Genomic DNA, 15,678 nt, shown 5'->3' on the forward strand with positions numbered 1-15,678 from the left:
AAGTGGGAGATTGATAGAGATATACTATTAACCATGCATATGTAATAGTATAGCTATGAATGATTTTCTATTGACAATGATTTCTTTGTATTTCATTGGAAATTTGCATTAAATAAATGTTATTAGCATATGAACAATAATTGTGATTAGTACATTTTGTATGTATTTAATTAGACCAAGTAGAGAATGGATGTTTAGTACTGACTGTTAAACATATTCTCTAGGACATTAGAAATAATGTTTATTGTTCTTAATCTTGATTATTTTAATATGAGCAAACATTGATTGTCTTGTGCTTTGATTCATTAAAGGGTGAGTTTCATTATTGGAATAATATTCTCGGTGAATTGGGCAAAGATTTTTTGTGTTTGTGAAATATTAATTAATAATAGAATCCATGTCTCGGTTTAGAGATTGATGATGCACTTTAAGTAAGCTTATAAGGTTTCATTGTGTAAACCCTGCAGGTGGATTTTGAATCCGAGACATGAAATAAGTTGAGCGACAATCTTAAAGTTATATTGTGATTTAAATAAATTGTCAGTAAGTTATTTAAATGACAGCATCTGTAATCTTAACGTGGGGAACATTATTTTATTATGTTGTGGAATTGTAAAATAAATAAGGAGTTCAGTCATGAGTTTTTAGTGGAATAATTCATGATTAATTATAATAAGAATATGTTGGTCTACATAGGTTCTTATTATAATTAGTAGCCTGATTTATTTTATTCCTGCGGTCCCTGTAGTGCCCTAATTATTTGGAAAGTTAAGGGTGTATTAAATAATAGATAAATTATTTAGTTTTAAAATAATTGATAATTATTTTAATTAAATAATTTTTTATTTAATTTATTTTATATTAAAAAATATCTTCCTATCGAAGAGAGGTTTTTTAATATAAGATTGGAAAAACCTAAGAATAAAAAATAAGACGCACGTTATTCTATGCTCTGCCACTCAGAGAGTTCCAAAAGAGAGATAGTTAGGGATTACTGCAGAAGATCGTGGGTGACTCCAAGATCTCTAGAAAGAAGACCGGTGAGCGATTCTGCGCTTCAAGAGGTCAGTTTATTGATTTGTTCGATAATGTTTTTAGTTTGCCTCATATGGTTTCGACGAGGATTGTTTCCGCTTTATACCCGCTCCCATCAATAGTGACTGGAGTAGAGGAGCTGGTAAGAGATGGTCCACAAGAAATTGAGAAATTGCGTTGTAAAGACCTTTCCAACTATGAATTTGTACGGAAGGTGGCTAACATTTTAGAAGATGCAGTTGCTCTAAGAGATAAAGGAGAATTCAAAGAAGTGGTTGAGAGGGTACTTCCAGAACCAGTAGTTGAAAGAAATGATAAACCAACAGTTGGCATGGAAACGATGTTAGATGATGTTTGGAGATGGCTCACACAAGATGAACAACTGGGCACTGTTGGCATATATGGTATGGGGGCTGTTGGCAAAACTACTCTCTTAAACCAAATCAACAACAGGTTTGCTAGTACAACCCATAATTTTGATGTTGTGATTTGGGTGGTGGTGTCAAAAGATTTGAAACCTGACAAGATTCAAGAAGATATTTGGAAAAAGATTGGCTTTTTTGATGAGATGTGGGCAAAAAAAAACCCCAGTGAGAAAGCAGAGGATATATTTTATATATTGAGCAGAAAGAAGTTTGTGTTATTTTTGGATGACGTATGGCAGAAGGTTGATCTCAAAGGCATAGGTGTTCCTCTGCCAAAAAGACCACATGGGTCAAGGATAGTATTCACAACGCGTTCCTACAAAATATGCAGGCAAATGGAAGCCGAAAAAATGATGAAAGTGAAGCCTCTGAATCAAAGAGAATCTTGGACCTTATTCCAGGAGAAAGTTGGGGATATTCCTCCGAATATCCTTCCTCTAGCTGAAGATGTTGTTGAGGAGTGTGGTGGATTGCCACTGGCACTCATCACAATTGGCCATGCCATGGCCGGCAAAGATGCACTCCAAGAATGGGAACATGCTCTCGAGGTCTTAAGAAGTTATGCCTCAAGTTTACAAGGAATGGAAGATGAGGTGTTTCAAGATATATATGGAGGTTGACGTATTTGCAATTTTGAAGTTTAGTTATGATAGCCTACACAGTGATAAAGTTAAATCTTGCTTCTTATACTGTTCCTTATTCCCGGAGGACTTCAAAATTCTCAACGATGATTTGGTACATCATTGGATTTCTGAGAATTTCTGTGCTCGAAATGAAGGATATACTATAATTGGTTCACTTGTTCGAGTATGCCTATTGGAAGAAAATGGAAAATATGTAAAAATGCATGATGTGATTCGTGACATGGCTTTGTGGATAGCATGTAAATATGAAAAAGACAAGGAGAAATTTTTCGTGCAAGTGGGTGCCCAATTAACAAAATTTCCAGTGGTCAAAGAATGGGAAGGATCAAAAAGAATGTCGTTGATGGCAAACTCCTTTAAAAGTATCCAAGAAGTTCCTAGATGCGGGGATCTTTCGACTTTATTCCTTGGTCATAATAGGTTTTTGACGGAGATCAGTGGTGATTTCTTCCAGTATATGAATTCGCTCACCGTTCTTGATCTATCAGAGACACGTATAAAGAAATTGCCTGAGGGAATTTCAAAATTAACCTCATTGCAATATCTTAATCTGCGTAGTACACATATAACGCGGTTACCAGTTGAGTTGAAGTTATTGCAAAAGCTGAAATATTTGAACTTGGAGTGTAATGGCTTCCTAGAAAGTATTCCAATGGAAGTCATATCTAGTTTGTCATCATCATTGCAAACTTTGAAAATGTACCAAGCTGGTAGTTATTTGTATAATGAAAACTTGGCAGATAACGTATTGGGTGAAGGCAATTTGCTAATAAAGAAGCTACAATCTCTGGAAAATTTGAATGAATTAAGCCTCACAATAAGAAGTGTTTCTGCGCTTCAGTTGTTTTCCAGCACCCAGACATTACTCAACTGTACTCGATCTCTACAGCTTGCATGGTTCCAAGTTCATCGATCTCTTAGTGTTTCTTCATTAGCAAAATTGAGGCACCTAGAGATCCTGAACATATTTGGTAATCCTAATTTAGAAGAGTTGATCGTGGATGTTATGCTTGGTGAGAGTTCTACACATCATCATACTATCAGCAACTCAATGGTCTCAGCTCCAGTATGCTTCAATAGCCTCCGGGAAGTGATTGTATTGCAAAACTTCAGACTGTGAGAGCTGACATGGGTTGTTCTGATCCCAAATTTGGAAATTTTGATAGTGAGATCCAATGAGCATATGGAAGAAATTGTAAGTGCTGAAAAGTTAAGTGAGGTTCAAGTTGGAAGTGAAAATATGAACCTATTTTCAAAACTCCAAGTTCTTGAATTGTCTAATTTACCAGAACTGAAATGCATATATAGGAATGCTCTGTCTTTTCCACTTTTGAACGAAATACAAGTACGTAGATGCCCAAAGCTGGAGAACATACCAGAAGCACTGCAAGGTTGTGACTGACGCACAAGAACTAATCTAATGGAAACCTGTGCAATAAAGATTCAGAGGGTTTTGATTTTTTTTTTTTCCTGTTTGAGTTGTTTCCGCTTTGATTGTAATTTTGCAATTGAGATACAATTGGTTGGACTTGATTGTAATTACATTTGAATTTGATTTGTCAATTTAGTGCTTCCATGGAAGATCCTTATATTCCATTCTACTGTACCAAAAAGACCTGTACCATGTTAGGCACAATTTCACAGCTTCAGTCACTCTATTATGTTATCAAATAAATTAGACTCATATATATATGAATAATGAATTAAATTCATTAGTTCATTAATAAAGAAAAAGACAGCAGTAAATTTGTTTCTTTTGATCATAAACCTCAACTTCTGTCAAAGCCATGCTCAAGCATTTGTTTTGATCATATGGCTTTTATTTGATATCAAACTTCATTGGTACGAAGTTGATCTCAGATCTCCATTAATACAAATGATTCAGAGTATATACACAGCAGAAGTTATATCCATCTTAATAGAATATTATACATTAATTTAAATACAAAGAAATTTACTATAATGGAGAAAATGGAATGAAATGTATGTTAGGATATAATTATAATAAGTATTAATTTTGGGAGTTTCATTGTAATAATTTGCAAATACAATTGAAAGTTATGTTGTTATAGAGATACTGAATTGTTATTAGTAAATTGCTGAGATGTAAGTTGATATGGCTTATTTTATCTGATTGTGTGCCCCATCAGCGGGCATATATTATATATATACTCTTGTAATGAGACATTTTAGGGTTACTGAATGAATACACTATTTCCTTCTTCTCTCTCCTTCTTTCTATATTCCTTTTTCTTTCTCTTCTTTCTCCTTTTCTCAACCCTAATCTCCATAACTCCCAATCTCAGGATCAAATGGTTCTCAATGCACACTTCTGATAATGTAATGTAAGATCTTCCATTCGAATTGATTCAGAAGTGTCTTTGGTCCACGTTTTCCTCTCGGTGACTCCATTGCCTTCATATTTTCACTTCACTGAACACTTTTTTTTCTTCAAGTACTATGTTTATAAATTTAATTTCTATAAAAATTCAACTTTTAAGATCATATTTTTGACATAATTTCAATATCATTAAAATAACTGATGATCGGTAATATTTAAACATTAATTTTTTTTTTTTGAGTATTGAGGGAAGGGATTTAAATCTGGATTTATTGCTCATGATATATGTGCACTTATCACTATTAACTTTGTTGGAATACAAATAAAATTTAAAAATCAAAATTTTCCTTAACTAAAGAAAAATTTATTATATATTAATATTAAAAATTCAAAAATTATTCATTTGGCTTGGCTCTCTCAAAATTTAAAAAATTTATATTCCAACTTAATTCAACTCTAGCTCCACTTTAACTATCTCTCTCTCCTAATGATTGTGTGTAATTTTTTTTTTCTTCTCTTATTTTTTGGAAAATTAGGACGAAAGTGCTTTTATTTTATTGTAAAAGGAAATAATTCTATTTTGTCATTAACTTCCACTCCACCTAACACCCAACGCAAAAGAGAAAGAGAACTTCACTTCTAAAATTGTTTTTAACAGCAAGTGGCTTTTTTATCCTTTTTATATATTTTCGTACAAACAAACTAAAAACGTTAGATTTGAGTTGTTTACAAACCAAAAAAATAACACAAAAACGACAAAAATGACTAAAAAATTGGACCTCATACCTTTCACTCTCAATTTTTTTTTTAAAAAAAACAATAGGAAACTAAAAAATGACCAACACAAAAATGAGCATAAGCAACACCCGCAGCGTCATGAAGGAGCCATGGAAAAAGACCTGCAGATGGAGGAGATTCAAAAATTTGCAATCCTTCAGGAACTGAAACAACAAACTAGAAAAGTTAATCTGCACAGAAGTTCGCTATTGGAATATTTCAGTCTCTTTACTCTTATCAGAAATGAAAAATCTTATTCGATCATACCTGATTGGCAAATGTAAAATTAATACAAAGAGTAATTTTAAGGGTCAAACTTTAATAGTAAAATGTCTAATAAATAATATTCTATTTTAGTTGATCTTGTTCTTCATCCACGTTTTTTTTTTTGTTTAGCTCTTATGTTGAGTCTATGGATTGATAGTAACTTAATAAGAGAAACGGTAGCTAAACCAACACTGTCTTGAGATTTTGCTCAGATACTTAAAGCTTGCATCTTGTGTCTTCAAATCTTGAATAAACAAAACTTTTGTCGAGGTATCTACTGTTCGGAAATGGAGAAGAAGAGGAGAATATAAAAACATAAACTCTTAACAACTAAAGACAGCATAACTTTACAAAGGAAAAAACAGATTTTACATTAAAAAGACAATGGCTTTTTTTTTTTTTCTTTTCCTTTTCTTCATATTGCCGGCATAAAAATGCCCCTCTCTCAACTCTCTCTTTCACACATTATCTTCCATTTCCTTTGGTAAACATTCTTTTACATTAGCAAAATGCAAAATATCTTTACTCTAAGTCATTACCAACTCTCCTATAATTAAGGAAATTTGTCTCCATTGTTCATGCTAAATTAAGCTCTTTCACAAGTTGGTGTACAAGGCTCATAGCAGCATATGTCACATCACATCCCAACATCTACTAACTGAATTTTAGAATTGCAATGTACAAGCTTGATTTCTTTCAGCTTCTCTAACGGAATGATATTTTACCTTGATGCCCTTTGTTCTTCCATGTAGATTAGGTTGTGAGCTATGGTTATGACAGATTTGTTATCACAATTTAGGATAATAGGCTCTATTTGCTCCATCATCAGGTCTTGTAAATTTTTTTCAGGTCATAGAGCTTGATTTATAACAGCAACACTGCAACATACTCTGGCTTCACTTTAGACGAAGCAAGCATTTCTTGGTTCTTTGAATTCTAGCAAACAAGATATAAGCCAAAAAAGAACAAGTAACCTAAAGTGCTCTTCAAGCTTTATATTTGAGATTTTAAACACTAAGATCAGTACTTACCACTTCCAGACGAAATTCATTAGGAGAATTCCTGAATCTTGAAAGTAGACTCACTGAAAGACATCAACATATAATAGGCCTTATAGCAATCAAACAAAGCAAGCTACTAATTAGACTTTACAAAGAGATGCTTCAACATATTTTCCATCATCATATATTTAGATAATTTTTCATTTGAGGATAATGGAATAACCACATACTTGAAATTTTTCATGTGAAACAATTTAACTATAATCTTTCTTTTGCACTAGATTATATTCGTGAAATTTGAATATTAAGGGAAAAAAAAATCCCAAAGCTAGGTTATTTATTATATAAACATGATATCGACTTCCCCTTAATTTTATAATCCACAAGTAGGTTGTTGTAATAACACCTCCAAAAATAATAGTAAAAAAAAAGACTTATATATCTAAAAACAATAGGAATAATAATAATAAAAAAAAAGACTACCCATTTGAAACAGAATCCAATAATTGAGAATTGTTTTAAATTGCAAGTGTCATTTCTTTTCAATATTGCAAAGTGTCCATTATGTTTGACCCATGTGTGAAAGAAATATTCTGTATATCTTAAATGAAAAGCATTTGAGAAGTAAAATAAAAAAAAAAAAATTTATAGTTTTATTTTTCAATACTACATTATTTATTATTTACAAATAATAATATTAAATAGAAGATGACCCAGATGAAGATTGGTATGAACAATAATCGCCAGCTGTGAAGCATGACACGTTCGTGTCCATCGTGGTCCTTGGTATCTTTTGGCTTTTTCTACATGTTGTAATAATTATCAACTTTTTGCTTTATGTCTTTTTCTAGCTTTTTGTTGTTTCCTTTGAAAAATGTGGCATCCCTGGGATAAAATTTCTTTGCATTATTATAAAATAAAGATCGCCAAATGGGTTCATCTCATTGGTTCGCTTAGCCTATAAATATTTATGCTTCCTCTTTCTTAAATTAATTGGATGCTTCCTTAATAAAATTTTTCTTCGTGTACACTATCTATGGCCTCCGTTGGAACCATTAAAATCTCCGAAGAGGGAGATATGATCATGTTTTGCATTAGCTTTGGGACCAAGCTTGATTTTAAATCTTGTTTCTAAGGTCCCTAAGTAGCCGTGGTCTCGTCTATATATTTGTGTACGTACTGCAGTTTTATAAGAAGTAAAGAAACCCAAGTATTCTCTCTTCATTTCATCTTCTCCATAGCTGGAAAACACCAACAGCGTTTTAAACTTCCACAGGTAAACAATTGTATTTGTATATACATCATTTTGAACTATGCCTTCAGCCTAAGTTCTTGTTCCTCCATTAATCCCTTCATCTTTCTTTGGATAGATTTCTTTCCTGTCCAATTTTTCACAAGCAGGCTATGGGCAATGTCTTTCAGATTCAAAGCGGTGATGCTTTGGCTGGCCGCTGCTGGGATTGCATTGCTGGACATTGGCGGTATATATACAAGCTTGAAGATAATCTTGAGGCATTGGAGACTACAAGAGATCAATTAAGAGACCTGAGGACTGATGTGATGCGGTTGATCGTCAATCAGGAAAGACCAGAAATGGCGCAGATAGATCGAGTTGGAGGATGGCTCTCGAGGGTGGATGCTGCCATAGTTAAAATTAATCAGCTGCCAAGCAAGGCTATACAAGAAAGACAGAAGTTATGTATAGCAGGCTGTTGCTCCAAGAACTGCAAATCCAGCTACACATTTGGGAGAAGTGTTGCAAGAATTCTAAAAGAAGCGACTACTTTGATCAATGAAGGAGATTTCAAAGAAGTGGTTATGGCAGAACCAGCAAATCAACTTCAAGCTAATCTTGAAAAATTGAAGACTTCAAGACAAGAATTATACGCATTAAAGGAGGATGTCAGGCAGAATGTAGCGTTGGAGGAAGGGCCGGAAAAGATGCTGCTGCAACAAGTTGGCTTGTGGCTTTCAATGGCAGAATCGACCATAACTGAAGCGGATGAGCTGATACGAGATGGTCCACCAGAAATTCAAAAATTGAGTCATGGAGATATTTCCAACTACAGGTTTGTCGGAAGGGTCGCCAAAAAATTAGAAGATGTAGCCTTTGTAAAGGCCAAAGGAGTTTTCAAAGAATTGGTTAGAAGAATACCTGCAGAACCAGATTACATAAGTCAGCTTCAAGTTGATCTTCGAGATTTGGAGTCTATAATGAAAGAATTAAAGGCTTTAAAGGAGGGAGTGATGATGAGGATCACCTTGGAGGAAGGGCCACAAAAGAAGCGGAAGCCACAAGTTCAACTTTGGCTCTCGATGCTGGAACCAATAGTGACTGTGGCGGAGGAGATGATAAGAAATGGTCCACAAGAAATTGAGAAATTGCGTCGTAAAGACTTTTCCAGCTACGAATTTGTGCGAAAGGTGGCCAAAGTGTTAGAAGAAGCAGTTGCTCTAAGAGCCAAAGGAGAATTCAAAGAGATGGTTGAGAGGGTACTTCCAGACCCAGTAGTTGAAAGGAATGAAAAACCAACATGTGGCATGGAAGCGATGTTAGGTGATATTTGGAGATGGTTCACACAAGATGAACTGGGCACTGTTGGCATATATGGTATGGGGGGTGTTGGCAAAACTACTCTCTTAAACCAAATCAACAACAAGTTTGCTAGTTCAACCCATAATTTTGATGTTGTGATTTGGGTGGTGGTGTCAAGAGATTTGAAACCTGACAAGATTCAAGAAGATATTTGGAAAAAGGTTGGCATTTTTGATGAGACGTGGGCAAAAAAAATCCCCAGTGAGAAAGCAGAAGATATATTTTATAGGTTAAGCAGAACGAAGTTTGTATTATTTTTGGATGACTTATGGCAGAAGGTTGATCTCAGAGACATAGGGGTTCCTCTACAAAAAAAACATGGGTCAATGATAGTATTCACGACGCGTTTCTACAAAATATGCAGGCAAATGGAAGCCCAAAAAATTATGAAAGTGGAGCCTCTGAATCCAAGAGAATCTTGGACCTTATTCCAGGAGAAAGTTGGGGATATTGCTCCGAATATCCTTCCTCTAGCTAAAGATGTTGTTAAGGAGTGTGGTGGATTGCCACTGGCACTCATCACAATTGGCCATGCCATGGCTGGCAAAGATGCACTCCAAGAATGGGAACATGCTCTCGAGGTCTTAAGAAGTTATGCCTCAAGTTTACACGGAATGGAAGATGAGGTGTTTCAAGATATGGAGGTTGAAGTATTTGCAATTTTGAAGTTTAGTTATGATAGCCTACACAGTGAAAAAGTCAAATCTTGCTTCTTATACTGTTCCTTATTCCCGGAGGACTTCAAATTTCTCAAGGATGATTTGGTACATTATTGGATTTCTGAGAATTTTTGCGCTCGAAATGAAGGATATACTATAATTGGTTCACTTGTTCGAGTATGCCTATTGGAAGAAAATGGAAAATATGTAAAAATGCATGATGTGATTCGTGACATGGCTTTGTGGGTAGCATGTAAATATGAAAAAGACAAGGAGAAATTTTTCGTGCAAGTGGGTGCCCAATTAACAAAATTTCCAGCGGTCAAAGAATGGGAAGGATCAAAAAGAATGTCGTTGATGGCAAACTCCTTTAAAAGTATCCCAGAAGTTCCTAGATGCGGGGATCTTTCGACTTTATTCCTTGGTCATAATAGGTTTTTGGAGGAGATCAGTGGTGATTTCTTCCGGTATATGAATTCGCTCACCGTTCTTGATCTATCAGAGACATGTATAAAGAAATTGCCTGAGGGAATTTCAAAATTAACCTCATTGCAATATCTTAATCTGCGTAGTACACGTATAACGCGGTTACCAGTTGAGTTGAAGTTATTGAAAAAGCTGAAATATTTGAACTTGGAGCGTAATGGCTTCCTAGAAAGTATTCCAAGGGGAGTCATATCTAGTCTGTCATCGTCACTGCAAATTTTGAGAATGTTCCAAGCCGGTAATATGGCTTATGAAAAGTCGGTAAATAACTTATTGGGTGAAGGCAATTTGCTAATAGAGGAGCTCCAGTGTCTTGAAAATTTGAATGAACTGAGCCTCACAATAATAAGTGCCTCTATGCTTCAGTTGTTTTCCAGCACCCAGACATTACTCAACCGTACTCGATCTCTACAGCTTAGAGGGTTCTACTTTCAAAGATCTCTTAGTGTTTCTTCATTAGCAAATTTTAGGAACCTAGAGATCCTGAACATATTTCATACTTATGATTTAGAAGAGTTGATCGTGGATGTTATGCTTGGTGAGAGTTCTACACATCATCATACTATCAGCAACTCAATGGTCTCAGCTCCAGTATGCTTCAATAGCCTCCGGGAAGTGAATGTATCGCGTAACTTCCGTCTGCGAGAGCTGACATGGGTTGTTCTAATCCCAAATTTGGAAATTTTGATAGTGAGATCCAATAAGCATATGGAAGAAATTGTAAGTGCTGAAAAGTTAAGTGAGCTTCAAGTTGGGAGTGAAAACATGAACCTATTTTCAAAACTCCAAGCTCTTAAATTGTCTAATTTACCAGAACTGAAATGCATATATAGGAATGCTCTGTCTTTTCCACTTTTGAACAGAATACAAGTACGTGAATGCCCAAAGCTGGAGAATATACCAGAAGCACTGCAAGGTTGTGACTGACGCACAAGAACTAATCTAATGGAAACCTGTGCAATAAAGATTCAGAGGGTTTTGATTTTTTTTTTTTTTTTTTTTTTCTGTTTGAGTTGTTTCCGCTTTGATTGTAATTTTGCAATTGAGATCCAATTGGTTGGACTTGATTGTAATTACATTTGAATTTGAATTGTCAATTTAGTGCTTCCATGGAAGATCCTTATATTCCAATTCACCTGCACCAAGAAGACCTGTACCATGTTAGGCACAATTTCACAGCTTCAGTCACTCTATTATGTTATCAAATAAATTAGACTCATATATATATGAATAATGAATTAAATTCATCAGTTCATTAATAAGAAGAAGACAGAAGTAAATTTCTTTCTTTTGATCATAAACTTCAACTACTGTCAAAGCCATGCTCAAGCATTTCTTTTGACCATATGGCTTTTATTTGATATCAAACTTCACTGGTGCAAAGTCGATCTCAGATCTCCATTAATACAAATGATTCAGAGTATATACACATCAGAAGTTATATCCATCTTAATAGAATATTATACATTAATTTAAATACAAAGAAATTTACTATAATGGAGAAAATGGAATGAAATGTATGTTAGGATATAATTATAATAAGTATTAATTTTGGGAGTTTCATTGTAATAATTTGCAAATACAATTGAAAGTTATTTTGTTACAGAGGTACTGAATTGTTATTAGTAAATTGCTGAGATGTAAGTTGATGTGGCTTATTTTATCTGATTGGGCGCCCCATCAGCAGGCATATATTATATATATACTCTTGTAATGAGACATTTTAGGGTTAATGAATGAATACACTGTTTCCCTGAACACTTTTTTCTTCAAGTACTACGTTTATATATTTAATTTCTATAAAAATTCAACTTGTAATATCATATTTTTGACATAATTTCAATAAAATTCAAATAACTTTGTTGGAATACAAATAAAATTCAAAAATCAAAATTTTCCTTAACTAAAGAAAAGTTTATTATATATTAATATTAAAAATTCAAAAATTATTCATTTGGCTTGGCTCTCTCAAAATTTAAAAAATTTATATTCCAACTTAATTCGACTCAGGCTCCACTTTAACTCTCTCTCTCTCTCCTAATGATCGTGTCTAATTTTTTTTTTTCTTCTCTTATTTTTTTGAAAATTAGGACGAAAGTGATTTTATTTTATTGTAAAAGGAAATAAATCTATTTTGTCGCTAACTTGCACTCCACCTAACACCCAACGCAAAAGAGAAAGAGAACTTTACTTCTAAAATTGTTTTTAATAGCAAGTGGCTTTTTGATCCTTTTTTTATATTTTCGTACAAACAAACAAAAAAACATTAGATTTGAGTTGTTTACACAGTAAAAATTAACACAAAAACGACAAAAATGACTAAAAAATTGGACCTCATACCTTTCACTCTCAATTTTCTTTATAACAATAGGAAACTAAAAAATGACTAACACAAAAACGAGCATAAGCAACACCCGCAAAATCATGCGGGAGCAATGGAAAAAGACCTGCAGATGGAGGAGATTTAATAGTAAAATGTCTAATAAATAATATTCTATTTTAGTTGAACTTGTTCTTCATCCATGTTTTTTTTTTTGTTTAGGTCTTATGTTGAGTGTATGGATTGATAGTAACTTAATAAGAGAAATTGTAGCTAAACCAACACTGTCTTGAGATATTGCTCAGATAATTTAAGCTTGCATCTCATGTCTTCAAATCTTGAATAAACAAAACTTTTGCCGAGGTATCTACTGTACGGAAATGGAGAAGAAGAGGAGAATATAAAAACAAAACATAAACTCTTAACAACTAAAGACAGCATAACTTTACAAAGGAAAAAACAGATTTTACATTAAAAAGACAATGGCTTTTTTTTTTTTTTTTCTTTTCCTTTTCTTCATATTGCCGGCATAACAATTCCCCTCTCTCAACTCTCTCTTTCACACATTATCTTCCATTTCCTTTGATAAACATTCTTTTACAGTAGTAAAATGCAAAATATCTTTACTCTAAGTCATTACCAACTCTCCTATAATTAAGGAAATTTGTCTCCATTGTTTCATGCTAAATTAAGCTCTTTCACAAGTTGGTGTGCAAGGCTCATAGCAGCATATGTCACATCACATCCCAACATCTACTAACTGAATTTTAGAATTGCAATGTACAAGCTTGATTTCTTTCACCTTCTCTAACGGAATGATATTTTACCTTTGTTCTTCCATGTAGATTAGGTTGTGAGCTATGGTTATGACAGATTTGTTATCACAATTTAGGATAATAGGCTCTATTTGCTCCATCATCAGGTCTTGTAAATTTTTTTCAGGTCATAGAGCTTGATTTATAACAGCAACACTGCAACATACTCTAGCTTCACTTTAGACGAAGCAAGCATTTCTTGGTTCTTTGAATTCTAGCAAAAAGGATATGAGCCAAAAAAGAACAAGTAACCTAAAGTGCTCTTCAAGCTTTATATTTGAGATTTTAAAATACCAAACACTAAGATCAGTTGTACTTTTGATGTATATTAAGACATTCTTGACCACTTCCAGATGAAATTCATTAGGAGAATTCCTGAATCTTGAAAGTAAACTCACTGAAAGACATTAACATATATAGGCCTTATAGCAATCAAACAAAGCAAGCTACTAATTAGACTCTACAAAGAGATGCTTCAACATATTTCCATCATCATATATTTAGATAATTTTTCATTTGAGGATAATGGAATAACCACAGACTTGAAATTTTTCATGTGAAACAATTTAACTATAATCTTTCTTTTGCATTTGAATATTAAGGGAAAAAAAAATCCCAAAGCTAGGTTATTTATCATATGAACATGATATCGACTTCCCCTTAATTTTATAATCCACAACTAGGTTGTTGTAATACCGCCTCAAAAAATAATAGTAAAAAAAGACTTATATATCTAAAAACAATAGGAATAATAATAAAAAAAAAAGACTACCCATTCGAAAAAGAATCCAAGAATTGAGAATTGTTTTAATTAATTGCAAGTGTCATTTCTTTTCTATATTGCAAAGTGTCCATTATATTTGACCCATGTGTGAAAGAAATATTCTGTATATCTTAAATGAAAAGCATTTTGAGAAGTAAAAAAAAAAAAAAATTATAGTTTTATTTTTGAATACTACATTATTTATTATTTGCAAATAATAATATTAAATATAAGATGAATAATGTTCTGATACTTTGATATATCTAAAAGGAAATATTTACTATCCAACCAAGTAATAAGTAAAAAATAAAGAGTAATTCTAGAAGAAATAACATCAAACTTTAATAGTAAAATAAATAACATCCAAGTTTTTTCACTTGATATGCTAATCTGGGTTTAAAATACAACTTATAGATTAAGTTTTCATTATTTTATTTATTAATAGTAATAATTAATATCTTTATTTTCAAATTTTTTTTTTAAAAGCTTAATTATTAGTATCAAATGAAATAATTCATTTATATCTGATTCTCCCTTAGTAGTAGACAACTCATGGTTGCACTAGACTAAAACAATTTATGCATTTGATGACAGCTTTATTTCAAGCTAATTGACTATGAAACAACTAGATAGAAAATTTAAGTATTACCATTTTGAAGGAAGGGCCAAGGGATGATGTAGCCAAATTCGAATATTCATTGAGCTGAACAAAATTATTGTTGGAACCATTAATTAAAATCTCCAAAGAGTTAGATACGACAATAGAAATCTTTTGTCTTTTTAAACACTTAGGAGGGAGCGTTTTGCCCATTTGTCTGGTCCCCACTGGTTCATTATCAAATGAAGTCAATTTTAACTTAAAAAATTAGTATTACCTGAAGTACCTTGTTGAATTGCTACAGTTGCTATACACTCCAGTTCACCATATTTTATATTTTATATCTTCTAGAACATGCTGATTTAATCATGTTTTGCTCTAGCTTTGGGACAAAGTTTGATTTTAAATCTTGTTTCTAAGGTCACCAAGTAGCTGTAGTCTCATCTATATATTTGTGTACATACTGCAGTTTTATAAGAAGTAAAGAAACCCAAATATTCTCTCTTCATTTCATCTTCTCCATAGCTAGAAAACACCAACAGCCTTTTAAAATTCCACAAGAAAACAATTATATCTAGATCATTTTTGAACTATGCCTTCAGCCTAAGTTCTTGTTCCTTCATTAACCACTTCATCTTTCTTTGGATAGATTTCTTTCCTGTCCAATTTTTCACAAGCAGGCTATGGGCAATGTCTTTAAGATTCAATGCGGTGATATACCAGAAGCAGTGGAAAGGAATCAAGGTGGTGACTGACGCACAAGAACAAATCTAATGGAAACTGCCCTTCTACAGGTAACCAGATTTTTCTTTATAAGGAGATTTGTTATTTTTCGCATGAAATTTACGTATGAAGCTAATTGATGCATGTTGCGGATAACAGACAACAGAAGTAAAACCTGAATTCTACATTATAAATAGAGATATCATGGAAATTTAATGCTTGTAATTT

General features: G+C 33.2%; 2 protein-coding genes across 3 annotated transcripts; both read left to right on the forward strand.

The window, feature by feature from the left end:
* The first annotated feature begins 1,216 nt into the window (after positions 1 to 1,216).
* On the forward strand, positions 1,217 to 3,695 carry LOC149499378 (putative disease resistance protein At4g10780). Its single transcript, XM_089718002.1, is given in 2 exon segments — positions 1,217 to 2,065; positions 2,067 to 3,695. Coding segments are annotated over 2 exon segments (1,857 nt in total). The 5' UTR covers positions 1,217 to 1,366; the 3' UTR covers positions 3,225 to 3,695.
* A 3,801-nt stretch (positions 3,696 to 7,496) lies between these two features.
* On the forward strand, positions 7,497 to 11,339 carry LOC119371430 (disease resistance protein UNI-like). 2 transcript variants are annotated; one of them, XM_089720936.1, is made up of 2 exons: positions 7,497 to 7,766; positions 7,861 to 11,339. In XM_089720936.1, the coding sequence occupies exon 2, from the start codon at positions 7,895 to 7,897 to the stop codon at positions 11,156 to 11,158; it is 3,264 nt and encodes a 1,087-aa protein (XP_089577062.1). In that variant the 5' UTR covers positions 7,497 to 7,766; positions 7,861 to 7,894; the 3' UTR covers positions 11,159 to 11,339. The 2 variants fall into 2 exon arrangements, with proteins under 2 accessions (XP_089577062.1, XP_089577064.1); XM_089720938.1 differs by having other exon boundaries at positions 7,913 to 11,339.
* Positions 11,340 to 15,678: the final 4,339 nt, after the last annotated feature.

The sequence above is a fragment of the Jatropha curcas genome, chromosome 1, assembly GCF_041381405.1.
Source record: "Jatropha curcas cultivar XTBG-Jc1 chromosome 1, XTBG_Jcur_1.0, whole genome shotgun sequence".
Taxonomy (NCBI): Eukaryota; Viridiplantae; Streptophyta; class Magnoliopsida; order Malpighiales; family Euphorbiaceae; genus Jatropha; species Jatropha curcas.

What these genes read in the sequence shown, in the direction of transcription:
- LOC119371430 (XM_089720936.1), top strand. Translation starts at nt 7,895, where the DNA reads ATGGGCAATGTCTTTCAGATTCAAAGCGGTGATGCTTTGGCTGGCCGC.